Source organism: Marmota flaviventris, chromosome 17, assembly GCF_047511675.1.
Source record: "Marmota flaviventris isolate mMarFla1 chromosome 17, mMarFla1.hap1, whole genome shotgun sequence".
Lineage (NCBI taxonomy): Eukaryota > Metazoa > Chordata > Mammalia > Rodentia > Sciuridae > Marmota > Marmota flaviventris.
The window spans coordinates 13,269,203-13,289,756 of NC_092514.1; the positions used below are offsets into that span (position 1 = coordinate 13,269,203).

Genomic DNA, 20,554 nt, shown 5'->3' on the forward strand with positions numbered 1-20,554 from the left:
CGGCGCATCCTGCGGGTGGCGGCGGCGGGCGCGGCGCCGGCAGCCGGGCGCAAGATGATGAAGTTTCGGTTCCGGCGGCAAGGCGCCGATCCGCAGCGCGAAAAGCTCAAGCAGGAACTCTTCGCCTTCCACAAGGTGCTGTGGCGGCCGGGCCGGAGCGGGAGGGGGCGGGTCGGGGGCCCGGGCCGGGGGCCGGGGGCCGGAGCCACGTCGGGCCCGGGGGGAAGGGGCGGCCGACTGGCGCGCGGCGGGGCCGGGCCCGGAGCCCCTCGGCGGGCCCTGTTCCTCGCGTCCTCGCCTTCGCGCTCGGACTCGCGTGGGTCTGGGTCTCGGCGACTTTGGTGCCGTCTCTTCAGCTCTCCGTGGGCCTCACCGGCCCTGGCCCTGCACGGCTCTGGCTGTGCAGGTCTCCGGGTCTTTCTGTCTCAGTGCCACTCTTCGCATCTCTGTAGGTCCCTGACCCTCCATCTCCGTCTGTGACCGTCGCCCTCAGTCTGTGCCTGTGTGTTGGGGGAGGAGGCGTCTCTGCCTCTGACCCTCTGTCCCTCTTCTCTTTCCCTGTATCTTTCGTCGTCTCCTTTCCTTCCTTCTCTCTCTGCGTCTCTGAGTCTTTGCCTGTCTCTCCCTGAATGCCGCTCTCCGTCTCTGTGGAAGTCTCTGAATCTCTCACTGTACTTCTAATCCTCTCTATCTCTCTCTCTTTCTCTCTCTCTCTTTTGATGTTCCCTGCTTGGCCCTTGGACAAGCCAGGGCCGGGTTTTGTTTTGCTTTCGCACCCGGGCCAGCAGGAGAGGTGAGGGGTGGAGGCCGAAGTGGGGGGTGGGGCTGGGAAATCCCTTCGGAGCCTTCCCCTCCCTTCCCCCACCTCCTGAGGCTCTGCTCTGCCTTACCCGGGGCTGAGTGAGTCCGGATGACGTGCTGGACTGTGTACCCAACTGCACTTAAAATTGTGGTGCCTTGGTCTTATCAGCTATGAAATGGGTTCACTGGCAGTGGGTTCTGGCTCCCTATGCCACATGGGCTATCCTGTCACTTGGTAGAACTTGGGAGGGAAAGTGGAGGACTGGTCTTTCTTTCTCTGGGTGGGATGGAAGGGGCCCTGGGAAAGTCCTCAATCTCCTGACACCCCTACACTGATAGGAGGTAAATAGGGTGAGGCCCCAGCCTGCCTCTTGCTAATTCCTCCTGGGTGGTTGGGGGTGGTTTGTACCTCAGTTTTACCATAAAGCCTTCTCTCTGCTGTTTGGAATTAGATTTGTTGTCTCCATCACACACTGAGGGTGAAAATTGGGATTCAGTGGGGAAGTGAGGACTTGTCTGAAGTCACAGAGCAAGCTGGGCCACTTTGTTTCCCTTGATTTCCTCCATAGTAAGATTGGGCTTTAGCCTTAGGGGAAGGGGTTTTGGAGGGGCTGCTATGATCCTGAGCCAGGCCAGGTTCCCAGGGTTGCCTGGAAGAGACTTGCCACCAGGAGATTTGTCACCCTGGAAGCTCTGGGATGTCTTAGGGCTTGCTGAGATCCTAGGTAGTGGTGATGGGGCTGCCCAGGATCCTCAGACTTGGTGACTGAGACCTATCAGTGATCGAAGAGGGGAGAGAGACTGGTGCTTAGGGGCCCCCAGATCCCACCCCTTCTCTCCTGTGCTGGGGTGACTGTGAGGGTGGGAGGATAATAGACCTTCCAGGAAAGGGGGGATAGGCACTGAGCTAAATGTCACTCTCGCAGTTGGTAAATTGGGGTGTGCAATAAGAACCTGAGACTGATAGAGTGAGACTCAGACTCAGCTCACACTAGTTAGCCCTAGGGTTTCAGGAGGTGAGGTGAAACCCTTATTCTAAGTGGGGAGCAGTGGTGGGAGGGAGTGGTCTTAGGGAAGGGGTATGATTACCAAAGGGGGTGATAGGTGATCCATAAGGGAACAGGCCCCAGATTTGTGAGTTTGGGGGAGCTGGTTAGTTTGGATGAACATGAACTTTGGACTCTGGGTCTTGGGTTCAGATCCCGGCCCAACTCACAAGTTGACTGTGGAATGGTGTTTCATGTCGGTTTAATACTGGGTCCCTACTCCTTTTTGTTGGGAACACAGTGGAGACCAAAAGAGACAAATGTCTTTTCACTTGGGGCTCATGCACTCACTGGAAAGAAAAACCAAAAGAAAAAAGTTAAGTAGGTAATAGTTCATACCATGACCAGTGCTGTGGTAAAATAAAGCAGGGGGAGACTGTGGGGAGTGTGGACCAGGATGCTTCTGCAGCCATGGACATTTAGGGAGGCCTCTGAGTGATGGGAAGGAGCCTGTCATGGGAGGGCTGTATGAAGCCTGTTCAGGGCTGAGGGACAGTAGATGCAAAGACTCAGGTAGGAACGAACCTAGTGAACTGGAGGAAAGCAAAAGGGTATTGGACCAGGAGTCAGGTAGCTGGGAGAAGCTTACAGAGGGGAATGAGGTGATGAGGACTTGACTTTGACTTTGGGTGAGCTGGGAACCCCTGGAAGGTCTTGTGCAGAGGAGGGACAAGGAGATGATTTTCACAGGCATTTTCTGGCTTCTTTGTGGGGGTGGGGAACAGACTGCAGTGAGTGCTAGTCCAGGCAGGTGTGGTCTGAGGCCTGGGGCAGATAGGGGCTGTAGAATGTGGGAAGGGTGACCTCTGTGTGCGTGTTGAAGCTGAGCTAACGGAGCTCAGGAATGGATTGCACGTGGGGTTTGAAGGATGAAGATGATAGACAAGTGACCTAGTCTCCTCTCTTCTTAAACGAGGAAACTCAAGACTGTGGGAATTTTTGGTGCAGATATCGTATGTACCTGACTGCTGAATGCTAGGCTGTAACCTGGGACTGGCTAGACAAAGATCAGGTCCAGCAAGGGCATGCCAGAGGACTCTCTAATCAAATGGGCAACTTAGCCTTTGGGTGGGCTCGCCGTTTCCAGTGCCATTGGGAAATGGGCTTGGTGAGTATTATGACAGCTGATAGCCAGGCTGTAGCCAAGCCAGCTGCCTAGAGGGCTCAGTTCCCTCCTGGATGGGCTGAGGCTAGGGTGACAGGCAGGCTAGGAATGGGGTGTCTTAGGAATGTGTGTCTTCCTGAGGTGGTGGCCCACATTGGGCATCCCAGAGTGGTATTCAGAATGGGGCTAGGGCCCAGGTGTGCTGGTTTCCTGGGGAGGCCCTCCCAGCTAGGCTTTGGGGGATGAGTGAGGGCTCTTGCGGTTGGGGTAGGCAAATGGAGAGAAGCATAGCTTGGCCAAAGGAAAGAACATGCATGGGAGCCTGGTGGGTGGGGAAGGGGCTGCACTGTGTTGGGATTGGCCCTACAGGGAGCTGAGCACTGGGTGGCTAGCAGTACCATTAACACTGGGACAGTATACAAGTTGCCTTAAAGTCCTCCCCAGCATTGATGGGACTGGTACTCATGTTGCCTGGCTGTTTCCAGGTGGGAATGTGGGGTGACACCCTCAGGATTTGGACAGAAAGCTGACAGGGCCTCAGTCTCCCTGAGTTTGGAGGGAGTGAGAAGCCTTTGCCTAGATGTCCTGGGTGTTGAATTTGACCTCTGACCACCATGTAGGATCTGTTTTTTTGGGGAGTGCCACGGACTTCATATGTGACCCCTGGCAGTACAACACTTCACCAGCTTCAGTTTGTGCCTCTAAGAAGGGGTGCAGAATCCCCATGGGGCAGATGGGATCTTTTTAATTCCTGTGCTTCTTTGAGCCTTGTTCTCTGTTGCTAGAATCTTGTGCACAGTGTGTCAACATGGGCATTGAGGGGAACAGGGGCTTGGCAAAGGGGGGGCCTACATGTGCCACGCATACAGCAAGGTCATGGTAGAGCCTGGGGACTCAGCCACTTTCCTGTGTACTGGAGGTACAGAAAGTAGGAGGAACAGGCTCTTGATCCCCGTGTAGCAGCAGCAGAGCCTGGAAGCTGCCTTGGGGTGGGCTTCAGGGTGTGTACACCCCAGCAGCCCTCTTCTTCCCTACAGACTGTGGAGCATGGCTTCCCCAACCAGCCCAGCGCCCTGGCCTTCGACCCTGAACTTCGCATTATGGCAATTGGCACCAGGTCTGGAGCTGTCAAAATGTATCCTTTGCAACTGTGGTGTTCAGGGCCTGTTCAGGACCACCTGCATGCGTTTCCCTGTGACTGGGGTTCCAGCCTTGGCAGGTACTTTGTGGAGGCCCCAGTGGGTTCTGGGATCTTGGAGCAGGTTGGTACTGTCTGTATGCCTGACAGGCCTGGGACAACTCTTCCTGGAGACTGCGGTGTACTTTTGCTGGTAGACTGAGTGTATGGCGATGGGAGGGGTTGGTTTGCAGTGGCCACAGCTGTCCCTTGCTGCTTTTGAGCCAGCCAGTTTCCTAGGCGACCCTGCCATCATCCCAGCAACTGTGACTGGGGAGAACGGAGCAGGAGTCTGGGCCATGATCGCATTGAAGGTGGTGGATGGGCTGGGGAGGGGGTCTGTTGAGTGGGTGCACACGTGTATTTGAATTCGAAGATGTGTGTTCAGCCAAGAGGGCAGGGGCAGTGCCAGGCTGGGCATGGTGAGCATAGCACGGCCCCCACCTGGATCCTGGCGGGTGCACAATGGGCCATGTGAGCTGTACAAAGCGGGCATTTTCCCTGCAGGCCAGGGTGGGGGGGTAGTGGCAGGCAGCTGACTGCCTCCTTGCCTGCCCTACAGAATCCCACCCCAACTGCTCTTCAGGAAACTGCAGTATAAGTCTGGCCAGCGGCTGCTTCGTGAGGGTGCCAGTGACTGCCCCCCTGTAGGTGGTGCTCTGGGTCTCAGTACCCTGATGGTAGACATTGGTCAGCAGAAAATAAGCCGGTGCCTAGAAGCGGGAGGGTGTGGGGGGGTCTCCTCACCCCAGGGCTGGGAACACTGGCCAAGTAGGGAAGTATCTGGGCCTTTATGAGCTATTTGCTGGCTCTATGGAGTGTGGCTGGGCTGAGATGCCCCCTGCTTTCTCAAGGGCCTTTGCCTACTGCCCACTCCTCTTGTGGGTGTGTAACTCTCACATGTGTGCCCCTGCAGTCTCTTTTTCTGTGTCCCAAGGGCTTTCACCATATCTCATAGCACCTGTATAGGCTTTGCTGTTAGCTCTGGAGCTCTCTCTCCTGTGGCTGATCTCTTGTGTGTTGGCTCCTCATGGTCACAGTGAACCTGAAATACAGATGAGGACATGAGCTTCAGAGGAGGCCAGGCCCAGGGGTTCTCCTTTGCTTCCCTCCTTCTAAATCACCATAGCCTGGAGTTTCCTGGGGTTAGGAAACTGAGGCTGGAGAGGGCCAACTGTGGTCTTAGAAGCTGCCCCTCCCCCTGCAGGGCAGTCTCCATCTCCTTGGCGACCCTGCTTCCCGCCCAGCTGCTCTTGCTCCCTCTTTTGTCCTCTTCTCTGTCCCAGCCAGGCTCCTGCAGAGAATCCCAGCTCAAGCTCCAGGCAACGGCTCCTGCCTTGTCACTGGGGCAACACTGCTGACCCCTCCCTAAACCCTCTCTCTTGAGCCCTCTCAGGCCTTGCCATCCACCCACCATCAACCCTAGAGTTATTGGGACTCTAGGCACTGACATGGGGCATTTCAAGCATTTCACGTGTGTCCATGTGCTCATCTGTAAAATGGGCAGTCTGGGGTCTCTGCTCTTGTGCAGTGGGGGTTGTTGGCCACTTGCCCTGGAGGGAAGTGGATTTCTTTGCCCAGAACTGGCGATGGGCCTGAAGCTGTGGTAAAAGGCAGCCTGGACTCTGCTCTGGGCTTCCCTGTTTGGGCCTGACCTTGTGTCTCTGGCCTGCAAGATCCCAACCCACCAGGCTCTCGGCCTTCATAGGCACATACAAATATTTGAGGTTGAAATAGAGCAGAACCCCACCTGTGTGCCAGGTCTGGACCAAGCATGCTTGGCGAGATTTTATTCTCACTTGATTTGCAGCTGCCCTGAAAGGTGCCATTAGCCCATTTTTACAGATGAGGAAATTAAGACCCCAAAGCAATACTGACTTGCAGCAACTGCATGGAGCCTGTACTCTGAGCCTAGGAAAACCTTGGGAATGCAGGATTGAAGCTTCTTCAAGGAAGGGGGCCTCACTGGGTCTTGGAACCTCCGGTAGGTAGGTCTTGGGCAAAACCCATGAAAATTATCCTGGGGAAGGCTGCTTGTGCATAAGGTTTTCTGGCCTGTGCCTGCATGATTCTGTCCTTGACCAGTCACCCTCAGCTATGGTGCACCCGGTGTGGAATTCACGGGCCTGCACCGGGATGCGGCCACTGTCACTCAGATGCACTTCCTGCCTGGTCAGGTGAGCTTCTGCTCCCTATCAGCCAGCTCCTTGTGGTTCCCATGCCCTCCCATTTCTCCAGGCCAACCCAATTTTGGTCTCTGCTTGCACCCCGCAGGGCCGCCTCCTAACCCTGCTAGATGACAGCAGTCTGCATCTCTGGGAAATCATCCATCATAATGGCTGTGCCCACCTGGAGGAGGCACTCAGTTTCCAGCTGCCCAGCCGGCCTGGCTTTGATGGTGCCAGGTACTGGAGGACCCCTGAGCAGGGGAATATCCTAGGGAGGCCTGAGGGCTAACTGTGTCAAGGTGTGGAGAGACGGGCATGCCAGTAGGGCTGTTCTTTGGGGTGGGGGGGTATGTTTGAGTCTGGCCCTGGGAGGACCCTGCTTGGCTAAGTTGTGCTCTGGACTTCTCAAATTAGATGGGAGGTTCTGGTGGGGTTTGAGGCAAGCAGGCAGGGTTTGTGCTACTGACTGGGAATCTTTGGTGGCCATGAGCCCTAGGAGATAACGTGTTATATGCCAAACTTCATGGGCCTGTGGTGTGACACTGCACTCCCTGTGGTATTGGGGGTTTCTGGGGCTTGGAACAGGGTTTCAGACAAGCAGAGGTCCCCTGACCCCTTGAGTTGGGAGTAGGGGGTAAGCCATTGTGTGCATGGGTGAACAAACAGGATTGGGGACAGGAGGGTCCCACAGGTATAGTAGGTGTTGGCAGGATGCTCCAGATATAACACAATGGGCCTGGCCCTCTCCCTCCCCGTCCCTGCCCATAGTGGCTAGAGTGGGGGATTCCTGACCCACGGGCTGGTTTTTGGGCAGCCCTCGCCTCTGCAGGTAAGGGCCATTTGGCGCTCCTCCAAAGTCAGGAGGCATCCAGAGAGCTGGTAAAAGGATTTCTGGGTGGGGATCAGGATGGCTGTGTTAGTCCTGGAGCTGGAGCTCCTGGTCATCATTGGGGCGGTGCCCCCGTGCCTGAGTTTGCTTCCTAGTGGTGGGAGGAGCCAGGAGTTCTCAGAGACTTGGGAAACCTATTTTTATCCCTCTCCTTGCCTGATGAATAATTGAGCAGGCTAATTACACTGCAGTGTCGCCTTCCCGAGGTGCCATCCTGCTCTGTAAGAAGGCCCTGGTGAGCGCATAGGGACTGGGTAGGACTGGCAGTAAGTCCCATCCCTCTCCACATCCTCTTCAGCAAATGGTTGGGCTCACTCTCTTACCCATGTCCTCTGCAGCACCCCGTCCAGCCTCACCCGTATCACAGTGGTTCTGCTGATGGCTGCTGGCAACACGGCAGCTCTGGGCACTGAGGGAGGTAGCATCTACTTCCTGGATGTCACTACCCTGGCACTGCTTGAGAGGCAGACCCTCAGCCCAGATGAGGTTCTGCGCAGGTGAGCCATAGGCAGGCTGCCCAGCACCCACTCTGACTGGAAACTTCTCCCAATTCACTGGGGCTCCTTCTGTAGTGTGCCAGACGACTACCGCTGTGGAAAGGCTCTGGGCCCTGTGGAGTCACTCCAGGGACACCTCCGGGACCCCACCAAGATTCTTATTGGCTACAGCCGGGGCCTGCTGGTCATCTGGAACCAGGCTGCACAGTGTGTTGACCACGTCTTCCTGGGGAACCAGGTAGGGGTGAGGCTTGCCCTCTGTTAGTCTGGGCCCATGCACACACCCACAGGCTCATGCCTGTCTGCCTCCATTACAGCAGTTGGAGAGTCTTTGTTGGGGGCGCAACAGTGGTACCATCATCAGTTCGCACAGTGATGGCAGCTATGCCATCTGGCCCATGGACACTAGCGGCTCCCCAACTCTGCAGCCCTCCGTAGCCACCATTCCCTATGGTGAGTGCTGGGGAGGCCTGAGGCAGAGGGTGGCATCTAGAGGGCCACTTGGCCTTGGTGGGGGGCAATAACCAGCCAGGTCTGCAAAGGGAGACCCCTTGGGGGGATGGTTGGGGTGATGTTGCTTTCCCCTGGGGAGAGGCAGGAGGAAGCTTCAAGGTAGACCAGGAATGGGAGGTCTGACGCTGTCCCAACTCCCCAGGCCCCTTTCCCTGCAAGGCCATCAACAAGATTCTGTGGCGGAACTGTGAATCGGGGTATGTGAGGGAGTATGTGGGTGGGGGGGTTGCACCTGGCTTGGGGGAAGGGTGGGCTCTGGGTCAACAGGTGAAGCCCTTGCTGGGTTGTGCAGTGTGTGTTCCAAGGCCTCTAGTTCACATGACCTTCCTTGCAGGGGCCACTTCATCATCTTCAGTGGTGGTATGCCCCGCGCCAGCTATGGTGACCGCCACTGTGTGAGTGTGCTGCGAGCTGAGACGCTGGTGACGTTGGACTTCACCTCCCGCATCATTGACTTCTTCACAGTGCATAGCACACGGCCTGAGGATGGTGTGTGCCCTACCTTTCCCAACCCCGCCAAACACTGCCTGTGACTGAGCTCACCCTGCTCCATCCCACAGAATTCGACGACCCACAGGCTCTGGCTGTGCTTCTGGAAGAGGAACTGGTGGTGCTTGACCTACAGACACCTGGCTGGCCATCTGTGCCTGCCCCTTACCTGGCCCCGTTGCACTCATCGGCCATCACCTGCTCTGCCCATGTTGCTAATGTCCCTGCCAAGCTGTGGGCCCGCATCGTGAGTGCTGGCGAGCAGCAGAGCCCCCAGCTCATCTCCAGTGCCTCGGTGGGTGCCCAGGTGTCCTGTGGGTGAGGTGTTATGGAGGGAGTGTGTTCCTGTTGGAATGCTGGGCTCAGGCCTGAAGGTGGGGATGTGGGGAAATACTGAATTGTATGCCCAGGGGGAGGGGGAGGTGTCTTTGGTCTTGACCTTGTGTTCACATCTTTACTGTCCTTTCCTAGAGCTGGCCCATTACTGGGGGCCGGAACCTGGCCCAGGAGCCATCACAGCGAGGGCTGCTGCTGACTGGGTAGGTGTTAGGGATGTGCATTGAGCAAAATCCTGTATCCACCAGGCCTGGCATGCCCCTTGCCCATCCCAGATCCTGCAGGAACTGAGATGCCAGGTGACTCAGTGCTGGCTGTAGCAGGCCCAGGTTGTCCCCCCTTGCCTGGGGTGGATTGGATGAAGCCTCCCTAGATCCTGGCTCAGGGCTCCACCCTGCTCTGCCTTTGGCCTGGAACTCAGCTCCAGCAAACCCCAAGGCTCCACCCACCTGGCCTGCCTGCCTTGGGACCGGAAAATCTGGGCTGGCCCACGCCAAGTTGCCCAAGGCAGGTGCTGCAGAGCCTGACCTGGGCCTGGCGGGCACTGACGTGCCTGGTGACTCAGGCCTTACTTCCTGTCCTGCCCTTTCTTCCTGCCTGTGGTGGAACCCTCCAACCTCCGACAGCAGCAAGCCTTCCATAGCTTAAGAATTTACTGTGTTTTTCGGGCTCCAGCCCTGTCTACACACACGTCATGCCCTGACTCTGGGCTCCCCTACTGCCCAGGGACCTCACTTGGGCTCTACAGCGTGTCCTGAAGCGGTGCCCTAGATTTGTCTGCTCCTCCCCCAGCCCCTGCCTGCTTCCTTCTTGCCTCCCCAGTCTTACTGCTGTTCTGCTTATATGGCTACCTTGGGCCTCAGCTGGTCTCTCCTGGGCTTCCCTGTACTCTGTTCTGTGACTGCCTGGCTCCTGGTCACTGTGTCCTTTCTGATTGCTGGGTAACTCCAATGGGAAAGAATTGACCTAGTCTTCTATTCTTGCATTTTGCCCTCCGCCATCTCCTGGTCTTCATGGTCATCGTTACCACACCTTCCCACCCTGTTCAAAGCCCCAGGTGCATGTGATAGAAGTAGCTTGGCCTACATGTACCAAGTACCTGTTTGCCTTATCTGATAGAAGCTTAATGTGTGTCCCATGCTTTCAACCTGTATTTGGTATATGCAGTAGGTGCTCAGTGAATAGCTGATGGACTCATGGAAGAAGGGGTGTGCAGGCCTCCCAGGGATGGTCCTGACATCTGCCCTCCCTTTAGCCACGAGGATGGCACTGTGCGGTTCTGGGATGCATCTGGTGTGGCGCTGCGGCCGCTCTACAAGCTGAGCACAGCTGGCCTCTTCCAGACAGACTGTGAACATACCGACAGCCTGGGCCAGGCTGCTGAGGACGACTGGCCACCCTTCCGCAAGGTGAGACTCCTCCCCTCATGGAGCCTGTCCTGGCTCTGCCCAGTGTCTTCATTCCCTCCTGTCCCCTCAGGTGGGCTGCTTTGACCCCTACAGTGATGATCCCCGGCTTGGTGTGCAGAAGGTTGCGCTCTGCAAGTACACAGCTCAGATGGTGGTGGCTGGCACTGCAGGCCAGGTAAGGCTGATGTCCCCAAGTTGGGCATGACAGGGGAGCTTCCTAGAAGAGGTGGGCCTGAAATGAAGAGTCTGGTAGTGGGTGGGAATGGGGCCTACCTGGGGCTGGCTGGAATGAGGACAGGTACCAAGTGGGGTCTGTCACTGGGTGCCTTGAGTGAGGCTCTGGCAGGGAAACCATGGAGGTTTAGGTCCGGGAGCAGGAATGTGAGAGTCAAATGAACTCTGGGAGCGCGAGGACTAGTGGATCTCAGGCAATGCTATCTATGCCTCTGGCACTTACACAGTATACAGAAGATACTCAGTATGAGCTTATTGCCATGAGACAGAGACTTGGGGAAAAGGGAGGGCACTTCATTCTAAGAGAGACAGACCAGTGGGACTTGGTCAGTGCCATATCCTTAGTATTTGCACAGTATACAGAAGGTGCTTAATGTGTGCTTATTGCTAAGTGAAAGATAGGCTCAGGTAAGATTGAATTATCTGTCTGTGAGGTAAGGTATCAGGGGCTGGGGATGTGGCTCAAGCGGTAGCGTGCTCGCCTGGCATGCGTGCAGCCCGGGTTCGATCCTCAGCACAAACAAACAAAGATGTTGTGTCCGCTGAAAACTAAAAAATAAATATTAAAAATTCTAAAAAAAAAAAAAAAAAAAGGCATCAGTTAGTTTTGGTGTCCACTATGTTCCTTGATGCTCAGTGAGGGCTTTGGTGTACAGGAAGCATTCAAAGAGTACTTATCCTGCTGGGTTTGGTGGTGCACACCTGTAATCCCAGCTACTCAGGAGGCTGAGGCAGGAGCATTGTAAGTTCGAAGTCAACCTCAGCAACCTAGTGAGACCCTGTCAAAAAAAATTTTTTTTTAAAAAGGGCTGGGATGTTGCTTGGTGGTTAGCACCTTTGGCTGGGGTGGGGCCAGGGGCACCCTGCTCTGTACTGATTCCTCCCTGCCCTGGCTGGGGCTTAGGTGCTGGTGCTCGAGCTCAGCGATGTGCCGACAGAGCAGGCAGTTAGTGTGGCCAGTGTAGACCTCCTCCAGGATCGAGAAGGCTTCACGTGGAAGGGCCACGAGCGGCTGAGCCCACGTACAGGGCCACTGCCTTGGCCTGCTGGCTTCCAGCCCCGTGTGCTAGTACAGTGCCTGCCACCTGCTGCTGTCACCGCCGTCACACTCCACGCCGAATGGAGCCTTGTAGCCTTTGGCACCAGCCACGGCTTTGGCCTCTTTGACTACCAGTGCAAGAGCCCAGTGCTGGCCAGGTGTGTGGGGAGGTCAGGTGGACGGGCGGCTGGAGTCCCAGTGAGATGGGATCTGGGTCTGAGTCTTCCTTTCTGAAGTTTGGTATGGCCAAAGCAGGCTGGTTTTAAAAGTCCTGGGAACCTCTGTGGCCTTGTGAGAAATCACTGGCAGCTCTGAGGGACACCCTAAGCACCAGCAGCTGTTGGGACCACAAGGCAGTGCCAGAGGGGCTTTGACCTCCTGAGCTGGGGTTTGCAGTGCTGGCCTTGGGGCCAGCAGGAATGGCTGCTCCTTGCATGACTGGCTCCTATCTGTCCCCAGGTGTACTCTTCATCCCAATGACTCCCTGGCCATGGAGGGGCCACTGTCCCGGGTGAAGTCCCTTAAGAAGTCACTGCGCCAGTCTTTCCGGCGTATCCGCAAGAGCCGCGTCTCAGGCAAGAAGCGTGTGGCTAATGCCAACAGCAAGGTGAGTGGGGTGGGCTGCCTGGGAGCTGTCCTCTGGCCCAGAGCCCCAGGGTTCCTGCACTCACTGTGCTCCCTGCTCAGCCCCCTGCATGAATGGAGTGGGCTAGAAATGTGGTGGATGGGTGATGATCAATGTCAGGCAAGCAGAATGAGAGCAGCTGGGAATCAGGGAGACCACGTTCAGGAGCCCCTGCTCCTTCTAGTTGCAGGAGGCCAATGCACAGCTGGCTGAACAGGCCTGTCCCCATGATGTTGAGATGACACCCGTGCAGCGCCGCATCGAGCCCCGCTCTGCTGATGATTCCCTCTCTGGTGTCGTGCGCTGCCTCTACTTTGCTGACACATTCCTTCGAGATGGTGAGGCCAGTGCCGGGTCGGGGATTGGAGAGGCTGGCTTCAGTTGTTTATCTAGGAAACGGGTGGGGGGAAGCAGTGGGACCAGGCCTTCCAGGACATCGGAGAGTATCACTGAACATCCACTGTGTGGGGCTGCACTGGTGATGGGGACACCCTGGCTACCATACAGCCCCACCTGCCAGCTGGGGCTGATGGTGAGGTATTGCTAGTGATCTGGGCAGACCCCGCAGACTTGAGCAAGAAAGGTAACTGCTGGGAGTGGTGGTGCACACCTGTAATCCCAGCAGATTAGGAGGCTGAGGCAGGAGGACTGTGAATTCAAAGCCAGCCTCAGCAATTTAGTGAGGACCTAAGCAACTCATCAAGACCCTGTCTCTAAATAAAATATAAAAAAGGACTGGGAATATGGCTCAGTGGTTGAGGCCCCTGAGTTCAATCCCCAGTACACCCCTCCCTGGCCCAAAAAAAGAAGCAGCCAGCACCTCTCATCCTAGCAAGTGAGGAGGAGGAGCGGGATTGCAAGTTGGAGGCCAGCCTGGGCAACTTTGTGAGACCTTGTCTCAAAATTTAAAAAGGACTGGGGATGCAGCTCAGTGGTAGAGGGCCCCTTGGTTCAGTCCCCAGTGTTGGGAAGAAAAAAAAAGAAAAGGGAGCCCAAGGTCTGAGATCCAGTAAGGGACAGGCTGGTGCCAAGGGCCTACGGCTGTGGGTAGGAGCCACAGAGCCACAGGGCTAGGGTGAGTTGAGTGAGGGCAGAGAAGGGAGAGGCTAAGATTGCTCTGTATTGGCCACCATGCCAGTGTGCTGAGGACATGGCTTTGTCTGGGTGGCTTGGAGCCCCTGTAAGGTCCTGGGTATATTGGTTTGTTCTTTGATCTTTACAATGTATAATGGTAAATTTCAAACACAAAAATGGAAGTACATCCCCCCAAAATGGGATGACACGAAAATGTCATCCCATGCACCTCACCCACCATCAGCAGGTGTGTACTTGTTTTATGCTACCCCACACTGCTGTTGAATCTTGCTGAAGTTTTTAAACAGAAACTCAGGCACAACCCTCCTGCCCATTCATGTCCCTTGGAACCCAGGCTATTCCCAAGTCTCAGTTCGTGTTCAGGTTGGGTCTCCTCTTTCTGATATCATTTAATTTTGGAGGATCTTTGTCCAGTAGGTTTCCCATTGGACGTGGCTGATACAGCCTTGGGGTTTCACTGTTCCACGTCCTGCTCTGGGCTCCTGTCTTGCAGCTGACATGCTTCATTGCTGGGACTTTTCACCTGGGGCTGGGCTCCCAGTGGCTGTTGCTCTGGTGCCTCGGTTCTCAAGGATGCAGAGTGGCAGATGTCCATGCCTGCCCTGGGAATATGGCCTTGTGTGGCTCTGATTCTCCACTCAGTTCACACATGGCAGGGGGGATGGGGTCCTGGGTAAGAGCCCTGGTTCATTTCTTCCCAGGCCCAGGGTTCTTTGGTAAAGGCACCCTTTGGTCACCATGTGGGGAACAAGCTACATAGGGATGAGGAGGGCCAGTGTGCACTGCAGGGTGAGCCTGATAACTAGTGTGTGGACAGAATCAGTGATGGGTAGTAGGGGGAGATGGCTTGTGGGGCTTGGGGCATGAGTGACAGGAAGGAGGGTACAGCAGGAAGGGTTGGCAAGATCAGGGTATAGTTTGGGGGCCACTGAAATCCTCATGCGGGTGCTCTTAAATAGCTTGTGCCTCTGCACAAGGGCTACATCCCAGGCTGAGACTTGAGCCAGCTGCAGAGCTGGCCTCTCAGGCCATGCAGTAGGTTAGGTTGAGGTTACCTGGGGAGGTAAGGGACAGGCGGTGCAGGAGAGGTGGGGAAGGACCTGCAGGGAGTGCCTTCCTCACTGTGTCTGTGCCCTGCAGCAGCCCACCATGGGCCCACCATGTGGGCAGGCACGAACTCGGGCTCCGTGTTTGCTTATGCGCTGGAGGTGCCAGCAGCTGTGGCAGGTGGTGAGAAGCGGCCTGAGCGGGCAGTGGAGGCTGTGCTGGGCAAGGAGGTGCAGCTGATGCATCGGGCACCTGTGGTGGCCATCGCTGTGCTGGATGGGCGTGGTCGCCCACTGCCTGAGCCCTACGAGGCCTCTCGGGACCTGGCACAGGCGCCTGATATGCAGGGTGGGCATGCTGTGCTCATCGCCTCTGAGGAACAGTTCAAGGTGAGCTGCTGGGGCTGTGGAGACTCTCCTCTAGAGCCCCATCCCTACCTCCATCCTCTGCCTGCTGAGACCTTCCAAATCCTGCCCCATCACAGTGCCCCCAGCCAGCCCCTGTGGAATCTTGATGCCCAAACCTGCTGAGCTCCCCCCACGACCTGCTCACCACAAGGCTCTAGGCATGGTGGGGACCCCTTGAGTCCAGTCCCAGGGGTTTATGATTTGGTAGGGATACCAGACAGAGCTTTAGGAGTCGATGTGGTTGATGTAGCCAGTAAAGGAGGCCAGAGGTTTCTGGACACAGTGAAGCCCAGGTTGAGTCTGCAGGAGGAGAGGGTGGCTGGCTAAGCAGGGTGGCAGTATGGCCACCTGAGGCCTTTGGGGTGAGCTGGGGGCTGGTGGTCTGCAACCATGAGTGAGTAAGGGGTCTGAGGACTGGGCCAGGCCCTGCTCACTGACCATCTGCCACCAGGTGTTCACACTGCCTAAGGTGAGTGCCAAGACGAAGTTCAAGCTGACAGCCCACGAGGGCTGTCGTGTACGCAAGGTGGCTCTGGCCACATTTGCCAGTGTGGCCTGTGAGGACTATGCCGAGACCTGCCTGGCCTGCCTCACAAACCTGGGTGATGTGCACGTGTTTTCGGTGCCTGGCCTGCGGCCCCAGGTGCAGTACTCCTGCATCCGGAAGGAGGACATCAGCGGCATTGCCTCATGTGTCTTCACGCGCCATGGCCAAGGTGAGCCAGAGTGGCCAGGAAGAAAAGGGACCTGAGTGGGGCCAGGGGGCTACCTGGGAATGGTCAGCATGAAGGCCTGCCAACACAGACTGGAGCAGGGAACCCGTAGAAGGCTGGGACTCATCACGGCTCCTAAGCGCACTCCCTCCTCTCTCCTGCCACACAGGCTTTTACCTGATCTCACCATCAGAATTTGAACGCTTCTCCCTGAGTGCCCGCAATATCACAGAGCCACTTTGCTCTCTGGACATCAGCTGGCCCCGTGATGCCACCCAGGCTAGGTAAGTGGGGAGGCAGCCCCTGGCAGGGGGCCTCTAGACAGGGCCAGGTCTCACCCAACCCTGGGAACTGTCCTGGCTGGTGTAATGCCTCAGGCTCGGGCAGGAAGGCAGGTATGCAGCATTGCCGTGGTCCATATCACGACCCCATCTGTGCCCTAGGGTCCAAGAGTCACCCAAGCTGAGCCAGGCTAATGGGAACCCAAGCATCATCCTGGCTCCACAGAGTCGTGATGGAAGTCCTGATCCTGCCCACAAGGGAGCTGGTGAGTGGGGCATGAAAGGGGACCCATCACTCCTAGAGAAGGGTGGTGCTGTCTGTAGGCAGGCTTCTGCGGGAGGGGACAGCTGACCCAGGGCTGGAAGCTGGGCAGGGCTGGGTGGGTGTGTGCCTGTCGAGGTGACATCCCCTGTAGGCTGCATTAAGAGTCTGTTCCCTGTGGAGAGGGTGTAGAGAGGTCCTGGCAGGGGCTGATTACTTCCTCCCGCAGACACCCCAGAGCCACCTGAGGCCACTCTCTCACCCATGTCCATCGACTCAGCCACCAGTGCCGACACCACTCTGGACACAACAGGGGATGTCACAGTGGAGGATGTGAAGGATTTTCTGGGGTGAGGCCAGCTCCCTATCTCTCCAGCCCCTTTCTTAGGGCCACAAAGGCTCCTCTAGCCCTGACCCTTCTGATCATCACCCTTCCCAGCTCTGAGGAATCAGAAAGGAACCTGAGGAACCTGACAGAAGATGAGGCCCCCACCTGCACCATCCTGATCAAATGAGGCGCGGCAGGGCAGGGCCCAGGCCCACCTGTTTCTCACCAGTCAGCAGTGCAACCTTCTGGGGGTCCCTGTCCTGGGCTTGCAGTGGGCTCCATGGCAGCCCCTGCAGTGACGGGGCTCCCGGAGCCTGGTCGCCTCTCACAGGATGTCCCACCAGTTCAGGAGCCATACACCAGCACTGTCTTCATAGTTAGAGGCCCAGTTGTTGGCCCTTAGAGGTCCTGAGCGTGTCTGGAGCAGGACCAGGACTAACCACTAGGAGGTGCAATGGTAGGGATTTGGGGCCTGTTTGGCCAGCCCTTCTCCCAGGAAGTCACCAGGGTCCAAGGGTGAGTCTTGCTGGATCAGCCCAAAACCCTGGGCCCAGCGAAAGGTCTCGCTTGCCTCTGCTTACCTCAGGCCCCTAGATCTGTGTGACCTACTTAGTCCCTAGTGCCCCTGTCCACCCTGCAGCACTGGGCACAGACGCTGCCTATTCTCTCTTTGGTCCTGGGGTCAGCAGTACCCCATCCTGGCTTGAGCAGGTCACATGTGGCCAGCACTTGGATATCCAGCTAGCGCCTCAGCAAGTCCACCTCAGACTGTCATTAAAGGACCCTTCCTGCTGTCCTAGTCAGGAGGCTGAGTAGGGGCACCTATGTAACCTGGTCCAACTGCTGGGCTGCCTTGGGCAGGCCGTCTGCCCCCAGAGCCCCCTCTGTTGCTCCTGTACAGGATGTACACCTGGGAAGGAAGGAGAACAGTGGCCACAGGAGGTCTTCCCAGACCCCAAGACCTGCCCTGTCCATCTGTCCCCACTCACCTGGCAGGCCTTCAGATTCAGAAAGGCCAGCACTGTCCCAGCCACTGCCTACTCTGCTCTGAAGCTGGGGTCCTGGATCCCAAGCCTCATAATATAGACTCTACTTGCTAACCTGTTGGCCCAGTGGGACTTGCTGTCCTGTCCCCGACAATGCTGGGCCCTGGAGCTGCCACAGCCCAAAGTGAAGGCACCGGGCAGCCTGGAATCTCTGGGCCCAGGATGTCTGAAACATCTTAAAAGCAGTTGGCTGCCCTAGAGCTGCTGACGTGGGGACAGGGACACAGCAGGTGGGTGGGGCGGCTGGACCACTTCCCCCTCCTTGCACCATCCTTTCCCCTTTGCAAAGAGTATTTTTCTAATGCCTGGGCTGGGCTGGACAGTCCTTTCTAAAACTATTTTGGTACTTGCTCCTGGGCTACCCTGTCCCAGCCTCTGTGTGTGTGTGTGTGTGTGAGAGAGAGAGAGAGAGAGAGACTGGCACTCAGAGCTGAGGCCCAGTCAGGGTGTGTGTGTGTTTGGAGGCTAGTTAGGATGGGCTTCCCTGTAGATTGTACCTTGGGGTTTTTTTTTTTTTTTCCTTATCATTTTTTTTAAAGTTAGCGCTGTTTTAATATTAAAAATACTGATTTTTTAATATTGAAAATAAAAGCATTTAATATCTCTTAAAGGGCAACAGCATCTGCCGTATCCCTGGCCCGGGGTGGGGATGGGGCAGGCTTCACACTGAGCCTGACAGCTGGTTCCTAGAACATCCCCCACTCTGCCAATGGTGTGGCCTGGGGCTGAGTGCTGCTGGGTGCTGGGACACTGGTGAGTAATAAAGTAGGGCTGTCACCTGTGCACACTTTCAGTGAGCAGGTGGTGGATGGAGGCACCTCTTGTCAAGGGCCTGAGGCCTAAAAGCCACTGCTTAGGCCAGGGGCTGGCGAAAGGTGCTCCAGGCATGGAAACAGCGGGTAAAGGCATGCTGCTCGTTGCCCTTGCGGACCAGGCGCAGGTGGCGGGGCCGCTCGTGCTCTTTGGAGCTCATGTGCTGGATGTACACCTGGAAAGGAAGGAGAACAGTGGCTACAGGAAGTCTTCCCAGACCCCAAGACCTGCCTTGTGCATCTGTCCCCACTCACCTGGCAGGCCTTCAGACTCAGTTTAATCTCCACTTGGCTTGTCTGGGTCCCTACCCACATGTAGACCTGGCAGGGACAACAGGCAAGGTGGTCACACAGGTGAGTGGGAATGTGCCTCTTGTGATTCTGTAATTCCTATTTCCAAATGGAGGGGCTCCTCCTCTAACAGGCAGGGTCAGTGAGATGGGGGTGGTGTCTCACCTCTTGGCCATTGTCTAGCAACATGATGTCATCATCTGCCAGGTCATCTTGACAAAAGTCAGAGCATTTCTCAGTCACTGCAAAGTAGCCCTTCTCATTGGAGCACCTAGGGGTCAAAATGAGGCCAAGGTCACATGCAACAGGGTCAGGACGAAGAAGGAAGCTGGGGGAGTGGACAGGGCCCTACCGGAAGAGCCGTGTGTGCTTCATGTACTCAGCGTCATCGTCATAGGGCTTCTGTGCCCCTATTCCGACCCAAAAGAAGTTCTCAGGTTCCTCGCCTTCGTTGATGACCTGTGGGAGGGTCAGTTCAGCCCAAAGCTCACATGCTCTGGCTCACCTGCCCACCTACCCCCACCTCACCTGTTTGCTGTAGGAGGTGTCAAACATGGTGTTCAGAATGTCTTCTGCCAGTTTGGCTTCATCGGGGTCTGATGCCCTTCCCACCCAAGCATACACAATGCCTTGGTTGTCCTCACTCTCAAAGGGAACCTGTGGAGTGTACAGGGGCTTTGGGTCATGACCAACACCCCATCTGCCATCTTGCTCTGTGGTCCTGGCTCACACCCACACCCCACCTTGAGGATGAAGCAGAACTCTGAGTTGAGGAGGCTGGAGTCAGTGTTGATCTGGATGCACCTGGGTGAGGAGGGGTGTCAGTAAAGAGACAGGGTTTGCTCCCCGACTCCTGCCAACCACTGCCCACCCCATCAGGCACCGGGTGCAGAGGGCACTGCCGTTGGTCCGGATCTGGTAGAGGCTTGGTTGCAGGGTGCCCTGGGCCACCTTTCTCTTGCCCCGGTGGATGATAAACTTTCTCTTGAAATGGGACAGGAACTTGGGGTTCTCCTGCTGCTGCGTCATTCGTACCACCTGAGGATGTGGAAGAATCAGGAGCAGCCCCCTAGATCCCACCTGCCCCTGGATCCCAAGCCTCCCTTGGACTGGGTCCCACTCCCCTTGCTTCCAAGGTCATGGGAACACAGCCCCGAGTACAGCTGGGTGTACCTCCAGCTTGCCAGGGAAGAGGCTCTCAAACTTCTTCTGCAGACTGAAGGTGAAGGTGAGCCAGCCCATGTTGGAGGCTTCCCGACCCTGCCAGAAGTACACGATGCACTGGAAGTCCTCCTCGGGCTGCTTCTCCTCGGCCTCCACCGCTGCGTCCTCGCCTTCTTTGCCCTCTGCCCCGGCCTTTCCATCCTCCTTGCCTTCCTTCTCCTCCTCCTCGTACTCCACGGGTACCCAGTACCTGTGGGGTTAGAGGTTAGTGAACAGGAGCTGGAACCCCCAATCCCAGAGGAAGACGAGAGGGAGGCGTGCTTTGGTGGCACCTGCAGAGGAAAACGTAGCAGTCCTGCGTGTAGAAGTGGCCGAACTCCTCCTCAGGCAGCCGTGCAAATTTCTTGCCCTCCAGCACGAAGCCCTCCATGCCATCAAGGTCCTCGTTCCATTCCTCCATGAGCTGTTCCGCCTGCAGGTGGCAGTACGTGCCCCCATGGGCCTAACTCACTTGGCCCCTCCCTGGCCCTACCTCGGCCCCGCCCAGCACCCAGACCCCACCCACCTCGGCCAATGCCATTGGCGGCTGCCTTGGCAGGAAGAGCGCGGTGAGGTCCGCCTTCATCTGGTCTTTCTTCTCCGCATCACGCTTCACCTTCCCAGAGAGCCCGGGGCCCTGGAGGACAGCCTCCGCGTTGCGCGTGTAGTCCACTGTCAACACGTCGTCCCAGTTCTTGAACTTGGCCTTGAACACCTAAGGGAGAGCAGCGGGGAGAGGTC

General features: G+C 56.7%; 2 protein-coding genes across 3 annotated transcripts in view; one reads left to right on the plus strand and one right to left on the minus strand.

Moving 5' to 3' along the window:
• Positions 1 to 18,117, plus strand: Llgl1 (LLGL scribble cell polarity complex component 1). 2 transcript variants are annotated; one of them, XM_027921469.3, is made up of 22 exons: positions 1 to 135; positions 3,990 to 4,087; positions 6,225 to 6,306; positions 6,404 to 6,534; positions 7,525 to 7,683; positions 7,759 to 7,921; positions 8,001 to 8,136; positions 8,339 to 8,393; positions 8,531 to 8,685; positions 8,757 to 8,980; positions 9,157 to 9,224; positions 10,277 to 10,430; positions 10,501 to 10,605; positions 11,569 to 11,861; positions 12,163 to 12,310; positions 12,513 to 12,666; positions 14,567 to 14,859; positions 15,329 to 15,593; positions 15,760 to 15,874; positions 16,034 to 16,137; positions 16,363 to 16,483; positions 16,573 to 18,117. In XM_027921469.3, the coding sequence occupies exons 1-22, from the start codon at positions 55 to 57 to the stop codon at positions 16,646 to 16,648; spliced, it is 3,180 nt and encodes a 1,059-aa protein (XP_027777270.2). In that variant the 5' UTR covers positions 1 to 54; the 3' UTR covers positions 16,649 to 18,117. The 2 variants fall into 2 exon arrangements, with proteins under 2 accessions (XP_027777270.2, XP_027777269.2); XM_027921468.3 differs by having other exon boundaries at positions 2 to 135; positions 14,564 to 14,859.
• Positions 18,077 to 20,554, minus strand: part of Flii (FLII actin remodeling protein) — a 12,699-nt gene continuing 10,221 nt past the window's right edge. Inside the window, exons 21-30 of the mRNA XM_027921467.2 lie at positions 20,340 to 20,528; positions 20,107 to 20,246; positions 19,784 to 20,024; positions 19,494 to 19,648; positions 19,354 to 19,414; positions 19,139 to 19,267; positions 18,963 to 19,069; positions 18,776 to 18,881; positions 18,575 to 18,640; positions 18,077 to 18,495 (exon numbers count right to left, since the gene is read on the minus strand). Of these exons, the coding sequence (XP_027777268.1) occupies positions 18,361 to 18,495; positions 18,575 to 18,640; positions 18,776 to 18,881; positions 18,963 to 19,069; positions 19,139 to 19,267; positions 19,354 to 19,414; positions 19,494 to 19,648; positions 19,784 to 20,024; positions 20,107 to 20,246; positions 20,340 to 20,528 (1,329 nt within the window). The 3' untranslated portion in view covers positions 18,077 to 18,360. The remainder of the gene's footprint in view (positions 18,496 to 18,574; positions 18,641 to 18,775; positions 18,882 to 18,962; positions 19,070 to 19,138; positions 19,268 to 19,353; positions 19,415 to 19,493; positions 19,649 to 19,783; positions 20,025 to 20,106; positions 20,247 to 20,339; positions 20,529 to 20,554) is intronic.

Coding starts and splice junctions, on each gene's coding strand:
- Llgl1 (XM_027921468.3), top strand. CDS start 55: ATGATGAAGTTTCGGTTCCGGCGGCAAGGCGCCGATCCGCAGCGCGAA. Junction 9,225..10,276: donor CGAGGGCTGCTGCTGACTGG/GTAGGTGTTAGG, acceptor CCCTCCCTTTAG/CCACGAGGATGGCACTGTGC. Junction 10,431..10,500: donor ACTGGCCACCCTTCCGCAAG/GTGAGACTCCTC, acceptor CTGTCCCCTCAG/GTGGGCTGCTTTGACCCCTA.